General features: G+C 39.5%; 1 protein-coding gene across 1 annotated transcript; it reads left to right on the top strand.

Annotated features, from left to right (window-relative positions):
• Positions 1–6,770: 6,770 nt before the first annotated feature.
• Positions 6,771–16,086, top strand: LOC145450092 (spindle and centriole-associated protein 1-like). Its single transcript, XM_080328575.1, has 16 exons — positions 6,771–6,970; positions 8,655–8,702; positions 8,759–8,902; positions 9,507–9,609; positions 9,671–9,804; positions 10,013–10,136; positions 10,480–10,627; positions 10,834–10,979; positions 11,043–11,206; positions 11,840–12,092; positions 12,330–12,385; positions 12,446–12,529; positions 13,245–13,464; positions 13,961–14,472; positions 15,291–15,414; positions 15,855–16,086. The coding sequence occupies exons 1-16, from the start codon at positions 6,881–6,883 to the stop codon at positions 15,962–15,964; spliced, it is 2,460 nt and encodes an 819-aa protein (XP_080184701.1). The 5' UTR covers positions 6,771–6,880; the 3' UTR covers positions 15,965–16,086.
• Positions 16,087–18,208: the final 2,122 nt, after the last annotated feature.

Here is an 18,208-nt window from a genome sequence, read left to right on the forward strand (position 1 = left end):
GAAGTATTCAAAATATACTTATCAGAAAAACACAATGTGATAGAAAAATAACGCCAGATTCGTATTTGGCTCCCTCAAATTAGGTAAGAATGACCCGCAAAAAATTGTGCTGACCCATAATATTTTCCCAAGAGGCCAAATGCAAAGTAGAAAATGTAGTATTCCACGACATATTAAACTATTTCGAAATTGAAAGCTGTGGAAGCAGAACTCAAGTAGAAGTAGAAGAAGCAATTCCCCAAGCAGGGTTGCAACCAAGTCACAAGTCAATCTCACCTTTATAGTTTTGACTTGAGTCAAGTCGAGACATTTTCAATTCACCACCGAGTCAAGTCCTAGTCCAAGTCAGCGTGCAGAGGATCGAGTCCGAGTCATGGTATTATGACTCGAGTCCGAGTCCAAGTTATTGTGTTGACTGTTCAGTTTCCAGTTAAAGTCTTGTTATACACACTTTTTATAACTCTGTTTGGTGATATCGAATATAATATATAATATTATAATTCTTCCCTCTTTTAGCAGTTTCTTATCGCATTTTCAAGTACCAGTACCAATAGACAAAATCCCAATAGTCTGGTTACTTTACTATTCTTTGAAATTACAATGAAATGTCGGTCTTGGCCGTCTGAGTCTCGAGTCGTATGACTTGGTTTGAGTCATGCGCAATGACTTGAGTCCAAGTCGAGTCGGGTATTTTGAGAAAATGACTCGAGTCAAGTCAAGTCATCAGAAATTTCGAAGACTACTTCAAGTCGTTTTTACACTTGCTATCTTTCATGGTATCGCAGTATTGTGGTGCATTGAAATGATAAATTGTTAGCAATAATTGGATTGAATTGAAATAAAACATTTTTAAGTCTTTCAATCACATATGAACCTCAAACTCATTTTCCATACACCCATGTGTCTTTTGTTTGTGAAATATCATGAGCAAAATATGTCACATATGATTTTCGAACCACAGGAATTTACAGCTGTGAAAACTGCAAAGTGCAGACCGGATATGGCGTCTGATAACCTGCTAGAGTTGCAACCTGAGTCCCACGTAATGGGTGGCTGGGTAGATATACTTAGCTCAGGGTAGTAGGCGCACGTTCCTGCGTTAGTCCTGGATCTGACAACTTCAACGTGAATGCAACGACAGTATTGCCTCAGATAGATATATTGGTCGAATAGGTATGGAATATACAGTAGGATATCGCGTATGAGTCTAGTTTGTAATTGAATGCACGAGCTAATAAATGGTAAGTCGCGTGGTAGCGAGAAGAAAGATATAAGTCACGTGATATACAGATATGAGAGAGAAGGGGACAAATCCCCACATCACCCCTTCCAAGGAGGCGTGATTAGCGACAATACAAAATGACATTTACTACATGAAGTGAATAGCAGTACGATTACGAAACATAGTCATTGGAACATAAACAAATAGCGTGTGGTTGAAGGTGGTAAGGCCTAAGTATGCAGGGAATAAAGTATTGGTGGAAAGGCGATAACGTTAATTTAAAATGCGATATTGTAGCCTGATGTTGCAATATTTATACAACATGATAGGAATGAAACCATATATGAGATAGTGTATCGAAAACACGTTAAGGGTTAGATTAAATATAGTCAAAATGGCGAATTGGTCATCTGAGGCAATTTTTGTGTTTTATTAAAAGAACGAAAGAAGAAAATAAAATATGTACACAAAGGAATTGACATTAGGTCTCGCGAATGCGTCATACGCTAGAACGAGTTGGTGGTAGCTCGAAAATGAGTGTATGTTATTTGTAAAGGCAAAATCCTAGAAGCGGAATCCAGTGTATGGTTGGGAGCATATTAAAGTCAAAACTACTTTTCAAATTAATTGAAACACGTGGTATTAGAAGATAGGAAGTAACGGGAGTAGGAAACTGATGTCTGGGTTTTCTAGCGACCAGAGACTGCTTTTATGAGTCAATGGAGGTGAAAGGAGAAAATTATTGAAAAGGTGGTCTGGTAGTCGAACCGCTTAAAATGGCGAGATTTGTGGGAAATTTCCCAAACCATTAAGATTAACGACCATTGAAATAGTCACAAAGGCCGGGGCCCGAAATTATGCGAGCCGTATATATTTTCGGCAAGAACAGTCGTATTGACGCATTCGCTAATGGGTAGCCTATACGAATGAATTTTTAAATGCTAATAAGTCCGCATGGGAGAGATAGATAAAAGAACATGAATCATAGCCGCGTCTATAGGGATTACGAAATTCGCCGCGTTTGAAAAGTGAACAGTCCATCAGTCTTTCGGAAGACCGAATAATTATTTATATACAGTTAAGCCATGCACCGTGGGCCGCGAACCTGCCTGGAAGAATTAACAGTCAATGCTCATTGCTCAATAATGATTGTATTTAGATCCAGTTAGTTTGCTCCGCCAAGGTTAAAACGCGTATATCGCCTGTTCTGCGAATATTCTTCACGACTATCGAAGTCGACTTACAAATGCGTATAAATACGTGGTGTTACCAAAGTAATGTTGAACTGGTATGTCCCGAAATATTGACATATGTGGCGGAATCGGAGAGCGGAGGAATGTCGTATAGTAGAGAGCATTTCGGCAGTTCACGAGTCCCGTTGGCAGACGACAACGAATTCTAGAATGCAATGCAATATCGGCAGCAAAAAGGCTATTTAACAAAGTAGGAAAATAATAATAGCAAATAAAAGTAGCCTAATGACAAATTGAAAAAGAAGGTAAATACAATAAACACATTGTAGGTCAGCGAACCGGATATGAAGTGGTGAAAATCTGCACCGATAGGGATGAAATGAGCCGAGTAGGACTACGCTATAATGTAAGCGTAAGTGCTAAGTATTGAATCGATTCCATATGTGACGGAGTGACGCAAGGCGTTTATATAAGCCTTGTGGTGAGTAATTTGAGCTTTCAAGTAGAAATTAATAAAAAATTACGTAATCTCGAAGTGAATGGAAATTATGCCGGGTTAGCCTGGTGTATTAATTGGCTCAAAAGTATATAGAAATGGAATATTCGCATCAAAGCATGTCAAGATGAATGTAATCGTAGCGTAACGCGGGGAATTCGTCATTTAATTATATGACAAAGTAAGTCGTGAAAGTATAGTGTAAAAATTATAAAGAGAATGTAATTACAATAGCCGAAGTCATGACAAATGTGTGTATTGTTAGGTATAGCCTAATGGCATGTACGAATTTAGTGCTGCGAAAACGCAGTCATGTCAAGAAAAGTCCCTAGCGATATGTACGCCGAACGGTATACCACAAATCCAGACATATCGCTGGATCTGCGCGCCATATGCTATCCAGATATAAAAAGGTTTCCGGAAATAAATTGACGTGTGCCGTTAAAACACGTCGCGACAGTTAATGCACAATTGCGTAAGTAAGAATCGTGCCTCACATTAAAAGTATATATATAATATACAGTGACTGTAACGCTTTTGTAAGTACGGACTTCCTAGGTAGATCGAAGAAATGACTCAGATTGCGGTGCGAACGTCAGCATCAGATTTCGTAATATCGCGAGACTGAGCGCTGTAGACACACGAGTTTAATTACAACACTGACCCCGTCCAACCGCTTGATCAGGGCGGAAGTTCCGGGCCAGGGTATGCAATCCCGTGGCCGACGCTTTGAGAAGACTCGGATACTCCCGGGTCGAAATCGTGCCTTGGATCGCAACACCACCGAAACCACTCTTGATTTCCTAGGTCGGAGTAGCATATATGAATGGGAAATGTCCGTGGCCAAAATATATCACGGGATGTTTAGATAATATTGCGTCCAAATGGCATTGCGGGTAAAATAAATGTATCGTTAATCGCATGTAACTAGGTTGTAAAATCTGAGTATGTTCAGATGACATTATCGCGGGTAAGTATGTAAAGACGCAATTTACGAAGAAAAATGACAATTTGTCACCGTGTTAAAGAGGCCTTATTTAAGTATGGGTAATTAGAAGTAAGTGATTATGTAAAAGGCCTAGTATAAAGAAAGTAAATAAGTCAATGTTTTTAAAAAAAATGGGAAATTTATTCCGTATCCACAAATTCCAGCGTAAGGCTGAGTTTTAAGTAATGCAAATATGTGATTAAAATGAAATAACCATTATGAGAAATTGTAGCAAAGCGAGGCTATGCGAAGACGCGTAATTAGATAAGATGAATTGAAGTTAGAAAAATAAAGTTAATTATAAAATCCCAATTCCCAGTGCTACTGGTATATCTTAATAGTTCATAGCCGAGATCGAAATTGCCGGTTAAAAAGAGCTGATATTGCCGCAGAATTATCATATTAAATACGGTGGGATGTTATGTTAAAGTCGGCTGAAAAGCCGCGTCAATATTGTTATCGAATTCACATTGACGGTATGTAATTACGGTAGTTAAAAAAAGGGTAGCGCTTAAATACGCGCGGAACTCAATGTCGCATGAATGACAGATGAAATCACAAAAAGTAATGTATGAATTAGGTTTAAAGAAATATTATAAAATTACAATAATGGGATTGGTAGTTATGTTCCAAGGAAATGCCGTGAATTTAATGAAACGAACAAAAAAACAGATTGGTAAATAACGACGGTGGTGGGTAGTGACGTACGCGGTAATATGAATGTAGGAAAACCGCAAAATTTGTAATAAAATCGAAATGGAGTTGCAATTAAACAATTGTAAGCAAATGGTATGTTAAACGAGTTACACGGTAGGCTAGTCGTGACAAAGTGAAGTTAACGCGAAACAATAAATTCATATTGTTAATTTATTCGCTAAAACCTTTTCGACTAACTCTCATCAGTAGCGAACGTTAGTGATGATGGGGTGAATCAAATTTGAAATGTAAGAAATAGTTTGTCTGTATGACGTAATGATAACAAAAACAAACAACTGGTAGACGGGCTAGATACGGTAGTAATGGTACAAAATGAACGTTAACGAGTAATTAGTAGTTAGTGAGTAATGGATCGGTAGTAATTATTCGATTTCACGGGAGAGAGAAGCAATTATATCGGGCGGTCGAGAGTGTAATTCCCGACGAGGAATGGATGTGATAATTTCGTTAGAAAGCAAAACGCTAAGATTCAAATAATAGTTTTTAAGGCCGTAATATAAAAACGAAACCAATGAACAATGTTCTGTCAGTGTCAGAGTATCACTCAAATCTGGTTCTCTGAATGTCATGGCGACGAATATTGGAACACAAACCACGAAAATAATTATATAGAAAGCACGAATCGAGCAATAACGAGGAAATTTGCTGCTAGCCGATAAAGCCAAGTGAGATAAATCATTCTCACTGCAAAATGCATTCCCGAAATTCGAAGTCAAGTAAACGGGTTTACCGTGTAAGTCTGGAAAAGTCCTGGATGGCTCCATAGCAGTTGTAAGTCCAATTTTGTAGGAGGCGATTCGTCCTTCGTTGAAGCTGAAATCATCTCACGAGTTGGCACCATGCAGACCGGATATGGCGTCTGATAACCTGCTAGAGTTGCAACCTGAGTCCCACGTAATGGGTGGCTGGGTAGATATACTTAGCTCAGGGTAGTAGGCGCACGTTCCTGCGTTAGTCCTGGATCTGACAACTTCAACGTGAATGCAACGACAGTATTGCCTCAGATAGATATATTGGTCGAATAGGTATGGAATATACAGTAGGATATCGCGTATGAGTCTAGTTTGTAATTGAATGCACGAGCTAATAAATGGTAAGTCGCGTGGTAGCGAGAAGAAAGATATAAGTCACGTGATATACAGATATGAGAGAGAAGGGGACAAATCCCCACAAAAGGTACAACTGCCACACTTTGCATTCAAAATACAAGAGTGAACATATTTTTTGAATTATTTTGACTTGTTTGCAAAGTGAAATCCAAAGGTGATGCTATAAAGTAATCAGCGTTAGGCTTACTACTCAAGTAGAAGCACAAGCTGTACATTTCTACTCAAGTAAAAGTACCGTAGTGACTTCTAAAGCACGTCAAAACTAGATCAAGTGGATTAAAAAAATGAAAGATGTCAAAAGTATTCAAGAAGCAAGATTTGGTCGATGGTTTGCAAACTTTTGGCAGTTAATCATTGACTTCTTTCACAATTGCAAGATGCCACTGACGCAAAATGACTAATAACCCTATAGGTTCAAACTATGACTGCTATTTTATGCATTTCTTACAATTTCACTCATAAAGTGATCCAAACTTGGTGCATAACTACTTTCAACTTTTAAAAATAAGAAGTGTATCATATATCAGCATATCATGAAGGACAAAAATTTAGATTATAAACAAATCTTAGTTTTACAGGACATCGTTCTTCAAGGACAAATCTTAGAAATACGGACGGTATGGTAACCCAGCCTATAGGTCAAGCTCTGCCAAAACGCTCATGTTGGTGCTGAGGTGTGATAATTAATTAGTTTCATTGTGATTAGTTACAATTGTCCAATGTAGACGGTTAATGAGCGAATCACAATATTAGCAATTAGCACATAAAGAGGACCTATATCCAATGCAAAGTTGCAAAGGCCGTTTTGGTTTTAGCCAATCTATGTAAATATAAGCCGCTGTTTCGTTAGATTAAAAACGCAAGAAAGGATACATACCTGCGATTGCCGAATAAATATAATAGAATTTTTCAAGTACATGTACAAAGAACCAATTTAGCTGAGAATTTGCGTTAACTCCAGGGGGGATGAATGTCACGCGTCTGTTTATCATGAAAAGTTGGCCTCCATAACAGCTTGATTTATGTGTGATGTGAGCGATAAGTCAAAGGTCATATGTCGCAGCGGTTGTTTTGATTCCATCCTAAATGATTCCATTCTGTACTTCGCATTTGTTCTGGTGGCGTATTGTAAGCCTTGTATAACCCCTTTAGGACATGTTTCGCAGAAACCGTGGAAAGAGGGCAGTAGTTAACATTCCGAAACGGAAATGGAAGACCGGAAATCCGCATCAAAAGGATTGGGACGTATGATCGATGCTTATTGTTGATTTAATTTAATTTCTTAATGCCTATATGAGATGACCACCGTCAAAAGTCTTAAAGTCGGAATGCCGATATAAGCGATTTCTAATGGATGAATACTACCGTGCTTATTTGAATGCTGCCACCGTTAGCCAACATAATATAGCTGAAATTCGTGGCCTATACATGATAGCCTACATTTGATTTTTGAAAATATTTCACCGGATCAAATCAACTTATTATTCTTTAAATTAGAAAAAATAGGAGATCTGTGTTTAAGGTAACAGCTTGTTCGGTAATACAATTCACTTGAAGCCAGAATTGAATAATGTTCCACATAACCAATATTCATAAAATATCATATTTGACACCAACTTGAAACTTTTACATTGTGACTGCTTACAGTTACAAACATTGTTGTCCGTCGTCCGGTAATATCAGCTTGTACAAGAGATCTTCACTTTTCCCTTTGGCATATACACAGCTGATTTTAAAACAACTATGCCTGAATCCTCTATTCAATTGCTGTTACAGTGGGGGATTTTTGGCACTTCTTCGGTATTCTCCACTCAGCGACCAGTGTTCCCCCATGACACCAACAAATGTTTCCCATGAACACGAACAAAAATTTATAAACGTCAAAATAAATTGTTGTTTTTTGTGTCTTTGTAGAGACGGATATTTGGGTGGGGGTTGGGAAAGGGGGATTGGATGTGGGTTAGGGCCAAGGTTGGGGGATATTAGGGTTAGGGGGGATATTAGGGTTGGGGGAGGTGGGATATTAGGGTTAGGGGAGGTGGGATATTAGGGTTAGGGTTATGATTAGGGTTAGGTTAGGGGAGGTGGGATATTAGGGTTAGGGGTTAGGGCTTAGGGTTATGATTAGGGTTAGGTTAGGGGAGGTGGGATATTAGGGTTAGGTTAGGATTAGGGGAGGTGGGATATTAGGGTTATGATTAGGGTTAGGTTAGGATTAGGGGAGGTGGGATATTGGGGTTGAGGGTGATGTTAGGGGAGGCGGGATATAGGGTTGGAGAGAGGGGTGATATTAGGGTTGGAGAAGAGGGTTAGGGACATGATATTCAACCCTAACATCCCCCTTTTCCCCAACCCTAATATCACCCCCTCTCCCTAATATTACGCCTCCCCTAACATCTCCCTCAACCCTAATATCCCACCTCCCCTAACCCTAATCATAACCTAACCCTAACATCCCCCTCTCCCCCCAACCCTAATATCTCCCCTCTCCTCAACCCTAACCCTAATATCCCACCTCCCCTAACACCCCCCTCTCCCTCAACCCTAATATCTCCCCTCCCACAACCCTAATATCCCCGTTCCCCTAACCCCAACTTTGACCCTAACCCACCTCCAATCCCCCCTTCCCCAACCCTAATATACCCTCATTACACCCCTAATCTTGGGATACCCTAACCCACCTCCAATCTCCCTTTCCCGCAACCCAGTAGTACAAAGACACAAAACAACAATTTATTTTGACGTTTATAAATTTTTGTTCGTGTTCATGGGAAACATTTGTTGGTGTCATTGGGGAACACTGGTCGCTGAGTGGAGAATACCGAAGAAGTACCGGATTTTTGACTACTGTGACCTTAAAATTATCCTCTGAATTACCATATGAATAATCAAATTCGTCCATTTATAACAACAAATTCATTTCCCACAGAGCACCGTCAATGATCTGTCTGTTCATAGAGCCTCAGAAGAAGAAGTGGTAAGGAATTAAATTGTAGTGCGTCGCTGTTTCCATCAACAGTATATGTATTGCAGCAACGTCGTAGGCTCATTCACAAATCAAAAAATGCCAGTGCAGCCAGAAGAGCACTTGGTGAACGGGCGAGAAGAGTTTTCATGGACCCAGCCAGCCCTGCTCAGGTTGAAATGGAAATGAAAAAATTAGCAATTTTAAAAGAGGTGGGGTCTCATGCAATGAATTTATCTGAATTCGGACTCATGCAGAAGAGGGTTGTTCAAAGAGAACTTTTTCCCCCAAATTTACCTGCAATTCAATGAAATATTAGGTTTGGGTTGACTAAACGACGGCTCAATTCCTGCGTGTAGAAGCAAATTCATTAGAGAAATTAGAAAAAAAATTAATTTACTTAGAAGCGTAAGTTATTTGAATACAATATCTTGGATTTGAAGCTATAGTAGCCAATATATTGTGGGGAAGTCATTAATTATTAATTATAGATTCACCCACTGTCAATACTATTATTTCCAATCCAACATTTTGAACGTCGCAAACTTTGCTTCTATCCCAATTTTGCTATGCATTGTTTTTGTAGACAACAACAATTTCACAAGAATTTTTTTTTCATTTCAAATTTTCGAACTCCAATAGCTTTTCTTCTACAGGTTGGAATTGAACCAAATTTGGTATGCAGCGTTTTGATAGCCAACCTAACAATTTTATTGAATAGGCTGTCAAATTTAGAAGAGAGACATTATTTTTCAACAATCATAATGTAGAACCTGGTGTGATGACGGACCCTGTGATTTTTGATGCATTATCCAGGTTTTGTATGATCACGACGATTTGAACGAAGTGCTAAAACGAGTGGACAACACCATGTATTCCGTTAAGACAATGTTTCACGGTGCGCCGTATCGCACTGCAGGTGACTTAGCCAGCTATGCTCCTGGATATGGGATTGGCACTAATAATTACTTGCCTTGAAGGAAACGTCAATGTGACATCTGCGCCTGGTTCAAAGTGTTCAATCAAAGGACCGGTGCCTGTGCGGGATGAGCCCACGACTCAGATGAGTTTATTATCAGATTCCATTATGGACAAGCATGCTTTGAATGAAGAGGTAATAATAAATTTAAATTTTTTTCATATTTATATTTTGCGGGGCAAAATATTCGAATATTCTGTCTTTCATTTAGTTTGGTGTCAAAGTTACATCTGGATGCAATTATGATAAATTATTTTACTGTGCAGTTACACTGTTTCAGGGCTTAATTTATCATATCTATTCCCATACCTCATGATGATATTCAGTGGCTATTTTTCTTCAGTCATCCAGCTCAGAGGCTGAAGAAGGGGATGAGAAATTTGAATCCAAAATCGATTATGAAAGATTTTTGGATATTTTGAAAGAATCTCTGAAAGCAACGCCTGCTCCCCCTGCAGCAACTTCAGGTAAAATGCCAACTGCATTTGTAATTCATACTGCTGTTAGAAGCATTATTTCATCTTTTTTCACAATTGAATAACATAGAATTCTATATTTCAGGGTAAATAATTAACTTGAGTTGTATGCGATGCCAATGGCCTACATCATTTCTATCAATCTGTGGTGTTGCAAGTTTGAGTAGAATATTTATATAATTTTGTTTGTGATGTCATTATGTGGCTTCCTAAACTTGATTAACGAGATTTAAGAAGCAGTTAATCCTCCTCCACAGTAGCCGAGGGAGGATTAGCCTGTGTTGAGGGCACTGTTCACAACTGTTTCGAATAACTTCTTCTGATCTTTTATCAGGTGGAACCTGTGTAGCGCCATGTAGTAATGAGGATAAATCGGCAGCAGACCGTAACCAAGCCTTGAACAGAACAGAAGAAGTTAAAAGGACAATGTCTCGGATTGAATCGCAGAGTCAGGATACCGTGGAGGATTCCAAGAATATACAGTGAGTTGTGTTAGAAAATTTGCTATTGTTTTTTTTTCAAAATTTGGGATTCTTTGAATTAAAAGCGTTAGTTTGAGAAATCAATTTTAGATGCGAACAACTATCACATAAATTTTCCTGTAGCGACAAAGTGCCAATAATTTCATCAATTCAAAATAGATAACATTATATTGGCTCAAACGAGCAAACGTCTTTCCCTTCAACAGTAGGAAAATCGATGGTACGATCAGTGATCTTGTTTCGGGAAACATGAAAAAGAAGTCACATTCCACTGAGCCTGAAAATCAGTCAGCCGCACCGCCTCCTCGCGCCAATATATCTGCTGCAAATTTAACTTACGAAAACCTCCAGTGTAAGTACCGACGTTGACACCGTGCCATTGAGAATCAACAGTTTGAGATACGCTCAATCGCAGGTGCGATGGAGTCTGTGGCGAATAACTTGTCGGAATTAGAGAACAGACGCGGCAACGAAGGCATATCTCAATCGCTCAGTACCTCCGTAAAAGCGGACGGCCTCGCTGGATTCACAGCGACGCTGATTGACGCCGTGACGAGGCTTACGCTCTACGTCAATGAGGTACCGCAAATATAGCTTTGATTCAAAAGTTTGAGTACTTCGTGTTTCTGCAAATATGCGAAATATGCTAGAAATAGTGATTTACGGTAATTGGTAATGCTATTGGTCCGATGATCTAATATAATTTCGTGACGGTTCTGTATGCTTGCTGCGTTGGTTCGTTTGTTTTTAAATTCGTCAAGCCTTCCAAAACTTCACTTTCTAATCCTTCTCGTTGTAATTCACAGCTAATTTTTGTATTTCCATGAAGACTAAAAAGTTATTATTTGAACATTTTGTGATGTAACACGAATATTAGGTACTGTAACTGTATCGGGAGGAAAAATTACGTTATGCCATGTTACGCATGGTTTTCTGGAGTGTTCAAGGTGTACTCTAGTTAATATAGCGCTGCAACTTTCTCTGGATTGTCTTCCGTCATATTAGGTGCTGATGCAATACTTCATGATTATAATCAATGCTGATGCAATCTTTTTGTTCTTGGACTAATACCATTTTGACCTGCATTCTCATACATTACAATGATTGAAATAGAAGCTCAACTATATCCCGCATGGTACTTGCCATGTTGGATCAGCGATGTGCGTCACAGTATGGCCAAAGCGGTGCCCCTACCCGTGTATCTATATTCAGGCCGAAGGCAAAATGCTGGTTATGGAATCGAAGATGTCCGAACTAAAAGACCAGAGCGACCACCAGAGGGCTCTGCTGGACGCGCTCACCGCCGAATTGATGCGCACTCAGGAGCAGTTGGCGTCCGCCAAGGAAGCGCGAGACGAAATGCGAAAGAATCATGATGAGCTCAAAGAATCTGTTACGGCGGAACTTGGTGATTTGAAAAGACTGGTGCACCGGTTACAGGACAATAAAAATGACGAAGCCAAAGGTACTTTGTATTTTTTGGCATCACATAGTGGTACCACACAGAGGTAGTCAGTAACAAAGTGCTTGATTTTAGACTACTTCTCAGATTTCAGTTTTTTAGCAAAAGCTAAACCTAGAATACATACGTATATTTACTTGGTTGGAAATTGCTACTTGTATTTGAGTGGAAAATTGCGTCATGATTTCTACCTCTACTCGATTACCGGCGGTGCAGCGCCTAACTTCGATTGGTGTTTAGGCTCGGTGAATTCGGCGCCTGTTCTGGACATTGCTGATGCCGCGGTTACTGGGGATGTAAGTGGGCACAATCTAACTACAGTGTCTGTAGCTTTGTTATTTCTCTGTCTCTTTCAGCAGGGATCCTGCGAGAAAGAGGAAGAAGCTTTGAAATTTGATATGCTATCACTGCTCGGAGCTTTGAAGTCGCAAAAGCCTAAGGTATAGTGAATTGATACGGTTTCCGTGGGTGTATGTGATCTTAGTTGCAGATAATTTGATTGACACATTAGAAAGTGCTGTTTCAATCATTTATGTGACAGAACATTGTTTTTTTCAAGTGACATACATAAAAAAGTGCCATTCTAATTGTGAAAGTGTGAGAACAGTGTGTTTTGGGTGAATATATGAAAAAAATTGTTGTTTTAATCATTCGAGTGACAGGGTAGTGTGTGCGAAGTGACGCGCGTAAATTGTTGTTTTAGTGATTTGAGTGACAGAAACAAAACTGTTTCGTGTTACACATTGACATGTTCCATTTGAACTACCATGTCTAAACCCTAACCAACATGGATTATTTGTCAAATGGCTATTATCGACATTGTCACTCGAATAAAATTGACTAAATCTGAAGTTGAATCATGTGTCACTGAAATGAATGCATTTGTCATTTAGCTCACCATCTACCGGTTTCTGTTCATTTCTGTAGGTATACGGTTTGTTTATCATGTTTTGGGAGTGACGTTGTGATGACCAATTGCCGTTTCAAGACTCCTACGATGGGAGGAAACTATTAAAGCTTTATTTCTCATTTCTAAAACAACTCTTAGTGCAAAGGGCATTCGAATTGATCCACTTTACTATTCGAGTTACTGAATCGTTGTGACGAGCCCCCATCACTGTTAAAAAGATTGAATCGAATTATATTTCTTTTCAGAACGAAGACAACGAAAAGCCTTCCTCGTCAGGAGTCGTTGTTTCCTTGAACAACGATACCACCAGGAACGCAGCGCAAACCGTCGCCTCGGTGGAAAGCCAGTTGCGGCATTTGAAACTGCAGCACGTAGAAGCTCAAAACCGCTTGCAAGAGTTTACTGTTGTTGCCGGGGAACTGGCTGGGAACGCACGACCGGCCCAGTTTCAACAGGATGTGCCAGGTACTCGTTGTGCGGACTTTGTGTGAATCAAACAATTTTAAGGGTTTGTAAAATTTCTGACCATGCTTTTTTGGCAATGTGAGTTATGCGTTCGATATGATAATGGAATACTTTCTGTTCTAATCTTTTTTAACACGATTGGTCACCAGGATTGTAATGACTTGAGTCATGATTCTTCGTTGACTCGACTCGACTTGAGTCAATTTGTGTATTAACTCGACTTGTTTTTGAGTCATTGTTCATGACTCGACCAAGTCATATGACTCGAAACATTCTACATTACTCAATTCAAGTCCCATGTATGAGAACGAACACTCGAAAAATAGGCGCAGAAACCCTATTTTATCTGTTTGAATAAACATGTTAAGAGTACATTATGAATGCAAGACATTCGATGTCACAGAAATGAGTTGAAGTTACAGAAGTCGTTATATCATATCGTGGTTCGGTAATCTCCAGCGCTGATTAGTATACACCTATTTTCGCACATCCCCAGGAGCATCGGCATCGCCAAATGCAAGCTCGGCCACGCCTTCCATCGTCAGCGGTACTCTCACGCCTCGACCAGGTGAAGAGTTTTTCGAAATGATCCCGTCCAATCACAACGTCTCCGAGTCGGTTTCGTCCATTACAATCACCAGCTCGCTGTTGCCAAACGTCGACACGTCGCGACCCAGCCTACAAAGCGACAAACCCCCCAAACAGGACCCGCGGTCACCGTCGAGCGACAGAAGACTACTGCAAGACGCGTACAGTGTGAAATCTTCGGACCGCGTCTGCTTGTCGGATGATTCCTTCCACGAGCTTCGACCGAGCAGTATCCCACTGCTGTTGCAACAGTCGAACACCGATTGGGCTTCTTCGCAATCCGAAGATGGGTTGAAGCTGCTGGAGAAAAGTCTACATCAGGCGTTCTCGGCGCTGCCTCCTTTCAAGCCGATCAGTGTAAGCCAGCCCGAAGCAGCTACTAGGCCAGATCCTCTCACTGCTTCGATAAAAGAGACTCAGGTAAGCGAAGTTAGTCTTCAAAGTGATCTTAGATCATAGGTGGTCAGTATTGAATTGCTTAACGTTTCCGAATATTCGAGTAGGTTTTGCCTACTTGCACTATTTACTCAAGTCATTATGTTTTTAGACTAATTGACAGTTATTTAAGCAAGGATACTATCTTCTTACTTTCAATAAAGTAGATGTTCTTCATTACTGACCGGCAGGGACATAGACAGGTGGGTGGAATCGCAGACAACTGTACCCCCTTTACAAGTTCGACTCTACCCCTTTTAAAATGCCTATTGTACCCTCGGAGAAAGTAATCTGCTTATTCTGAATGCATTTTCATATTGTACATATTGTTTCTTAAAGCCATTGGTGATGGTGCTCTAAGTCTGAACGCAGACAGAGCTAGACCTATATATATTGTTATATACTGTCTGACCGATCTAAATCTTTTTAATTAACCATTATTCATACTAAATTATGCTCTCACATTCAGTCGTCATGCGCACCTATATTTGTACGTGATTCTCTTCCCCTGATTTGTAAGTACGTCATTATTGGCATATTGGTACTATTTAAATGTATATTTTAGTATACTGTAACTGGCATGTTTATGCGTATAGAAATGTTAACACGAACAAGATTATCTGATCCTTGTTGCATTGGCATTTGTAGATAGATTTAACCTGACTAATCGATTCGAATTTAGAATATTATATGTTTTTAAAATATCCCTCCTCTCCCCCCTTTTGTTTCACCTCTCTCCTTTTCTCTCGACTGGCTACGCTCCTGCTGACCGGTGACCAGTTCCAGTTAATTTCCCTTTCTAGTTCAATCTCGAGGATCGTATCGCAGACCTTAATCGCCAGCACGCAGAAGCTCAAGCAAGACTACAAGGTCTTTTGAAAAGGAAGACTGGAGGGACAAGCCCGACCACCACATCATCGTCTTCAGGTAGAGTAATCACGCCGGCAATTGTGTTATATAGTGAGCTACACAAAACCGAGAAGCAGAATGATTCAATGAATGAGATTACACACTGCAAAGATTTGTGTCCCTATTGTAGGAATTGCAAAGCTGTGGACCAGTCGTTAGCATGTAGGCCTAATGATGAAGTATGTTTTGATACCTCAGAATTTAGCGTGCTCAAGCACTGTTAGCCTCACGAAATTCCTGTTTAGAATCGTGACATCCCTAATACGCAGTTAGTGGAGTTATATTTAGAAAATCAATAAGCCTGATAGCTATATAAATAACTTGGCAATATCCCAGCTGTTTACTGGTGAACATTACTCACTTTTGCATTTTGCTAGTTCTCTTGTTTCAATTGTCATCCGTAGAGACGTATTGGATCTTTGTCGTTCGATGGTAGTTTTATGTGCTTCTCATAACAGGTAGCTCCAAAGTAATCCAAGTTACCCTACCTACTGAGGACATGTTGAAAACTCCGCAAGTACACAAACCACCTCAGCCTTTCCAGCCAACACAGTTCGAAGGATTTTAATGTGTGGGAAGAGGTGGTAGTGGTTCTCGTGGATTATCATGGAATTACGGAACAAAAGAAAGATTTTATTTGTTAAATTGTCTTTCTGAGCTCAATAAATACATATTAGAGAATATTATAACCACTTTGATACTGCATTTTCTTCATCTTCTGCTGTAGTGATCTTGAACGAAGTGAAAACATCCTTGGTTAGTTTAGGTACAGCCTTGTCAGGAAAGGATAATTAGTGGTTAGTTAGTAACAAATAGCTTGTTGATAGCTGACAACACTAGGACTCATCACACAGATCAAGAAAGTCGGCTATCCATACTCACATTTTATGGTTAATGTGTATCAATTTCAAGACCCCATCACCAGAGTCAACATTGATCATCTGTGTGAGATGCACAATACACAATGCAGTGTATTGAATAAATAGTATGTCCAAACAATCAAGTACGGCATATCAATCCAACAACTTTGACCTACTGGAATTAATAGTATGAAGGTTTGATGAAATATATAATACTGTGTTATCATGATCTTCCTGCCGCCGTTCTATCGACACTATCATAGCCCGCTTTCCTTGTATTCGTCCTTCATCGGGTCTTTCCCTGGGCATATTAGTAATGACGCCACAAGAACAGCAACATGCTATCCACCAATTCCGCGCCAGAGGTTATCCAACAAAAAAGAGCACACTCACAAAGAATGAAAAGAGCCGCGGAATACAGACTAAGATCGAAAAAGTAACTGTGACATCGGGCACTAGGCCAAGGTGGATGCCAGTTTAAGAGACCGCAACTGGTAGTTCGGCATCCTCCAATCTGTACATTACATCGCATTGTACATTGTCTGTGTTTTGTTCAGATAGAAATATAATCTGACGATAATTAATTATTAATATCATATATTTATTCAAATACAATTACTAATGTGATAAGTTGACATTGAACTAACATGTGAAAAGGCTACCAACGTCTTTATATCATTTTTGAAAAGGCTACTCAAGTCTTCATATTATTATTATCTATCGTCTGCTAAGATCTACAAAAAGTAACATTTCTTCATATAAAACAGTGGTTCTCAAACTTTTTTAGACATTCCCCCTTCATGATAGTTAAAAATTTCACTCCCCCCTTATCGCTATATCACAAAATATCAAAGTGAGCTATCAGAATGCTAGCAATCTCAACGGATAGTTGATGGCATTGAAGGTTATGGCTGTTAATAAGAGAATTCTCAACATAAAATTCGGACAATAACCATGAGGCGGAGGTAATTCGGGCGGAGCGCCAATAAGATATTCATTTAACTGCAGCTTCGCGACCCCCTCAGATGCTTCCACGGCCCCAAGGGAGAGCTTGCCCCCAGTTTGAGAACCACTGATACAAAACATCAAGATACTATTCAATATGATGCGGCAAATCTTCACAGCAAATATTGATATGCATCAGATTAATAAAATATTGTTTATAAAATTCTAGTTATTATTTTCCCCGTTTGTACACTAACCAACTAAAAACATTTTTCAGTGGCATTAACATGAATTCATGAAGGCACAGGCATTTTTCTAAGTTAAAGAGGCGAGTTGTTGCTACAATGCATAAACCTAATAACTGTAGCTATGTGATTTTAGAATATCACCAAAGGAGCCATCCCAAACCTGGGCAACCGAAGTTTCAAATCTGACATTTTGTACAGGCGTAGATGAGCTAATTTCGAACACAATAAACTTCATTCGAGTAAAATTGAACTATGGGGTAAAAATTTACGTCATTTTGAGTATTGACAATTTCCTATTCATTTCGGGTCTTATCATTCAGGTTTTATCAATGTAATATTCAAAAAGGTGTAAACATATGTTGGATTACAGTTCAGATTTACACTTGGTTTTCAGAGTAGCTAGGTAGATGGACTATATTCCCAATTAGTATTGAATGACATGCCGTGTGGGGTTCAAGGTTATATTGAGGCGAAATTTGACGAAAGTTCTGAAATCAGTCGAGTGTTATACAATTTAGACTGCGGATTGTTCAAAGCCCTATAATAATATTCAGGCAAGTACGGTATCATATGAAAGCTGGCTTCAAGGAGAATTTGTTTATAGCATTTTCATTTTGGATTTGAGACTTTACAGTGGTGCAATTGCAGTCTTAAGAGTACACTGCATCCGTATGTGGAAATGGCATATTCTGGACCGATGGTTGCCATACTTTCTTGACTCCTCACCCCCTTATCAAGCTCAACATCTTTATCACCTCC

This window comes from Botryllus schlosseri, chromosome 11 (genome assembly GCF_051294905.1).
Source record: "Botryllus schlosseri isolate E-star chromosome 11, Bs_hap1, whole genome shotgun sequence".
Lineage (NCBI taxonomy): Eukaryota > Metazoa > Chordata > Ascidiacea > Stolidobranchia > Styelidae > Botryllus > Botryllus schlosseri.

Coding starts and splice junctions, on each gene's coding strand:
- LOC145450092 (XM_080328575.1), top strand. CDS start 6,881: ATGTTTCGCAGAAACCGTGGAAAGAGGGCAGTAGTTAACATTCCGAAA. Junction 6,971..8,654: donor CGCATCAAAAGGATTGGGAC/GTATGATCGATG, acceptor CATTTCCCACAG/AGCACCGTCAATGATCTGTC. Junction 12,530..13,244: donor TGAAGTCGCAAAAGCCTAAG/GTATAGTGAATT, acceptor ATTTCTTTTCAG/AACGAAGACAACGAAAAGCC.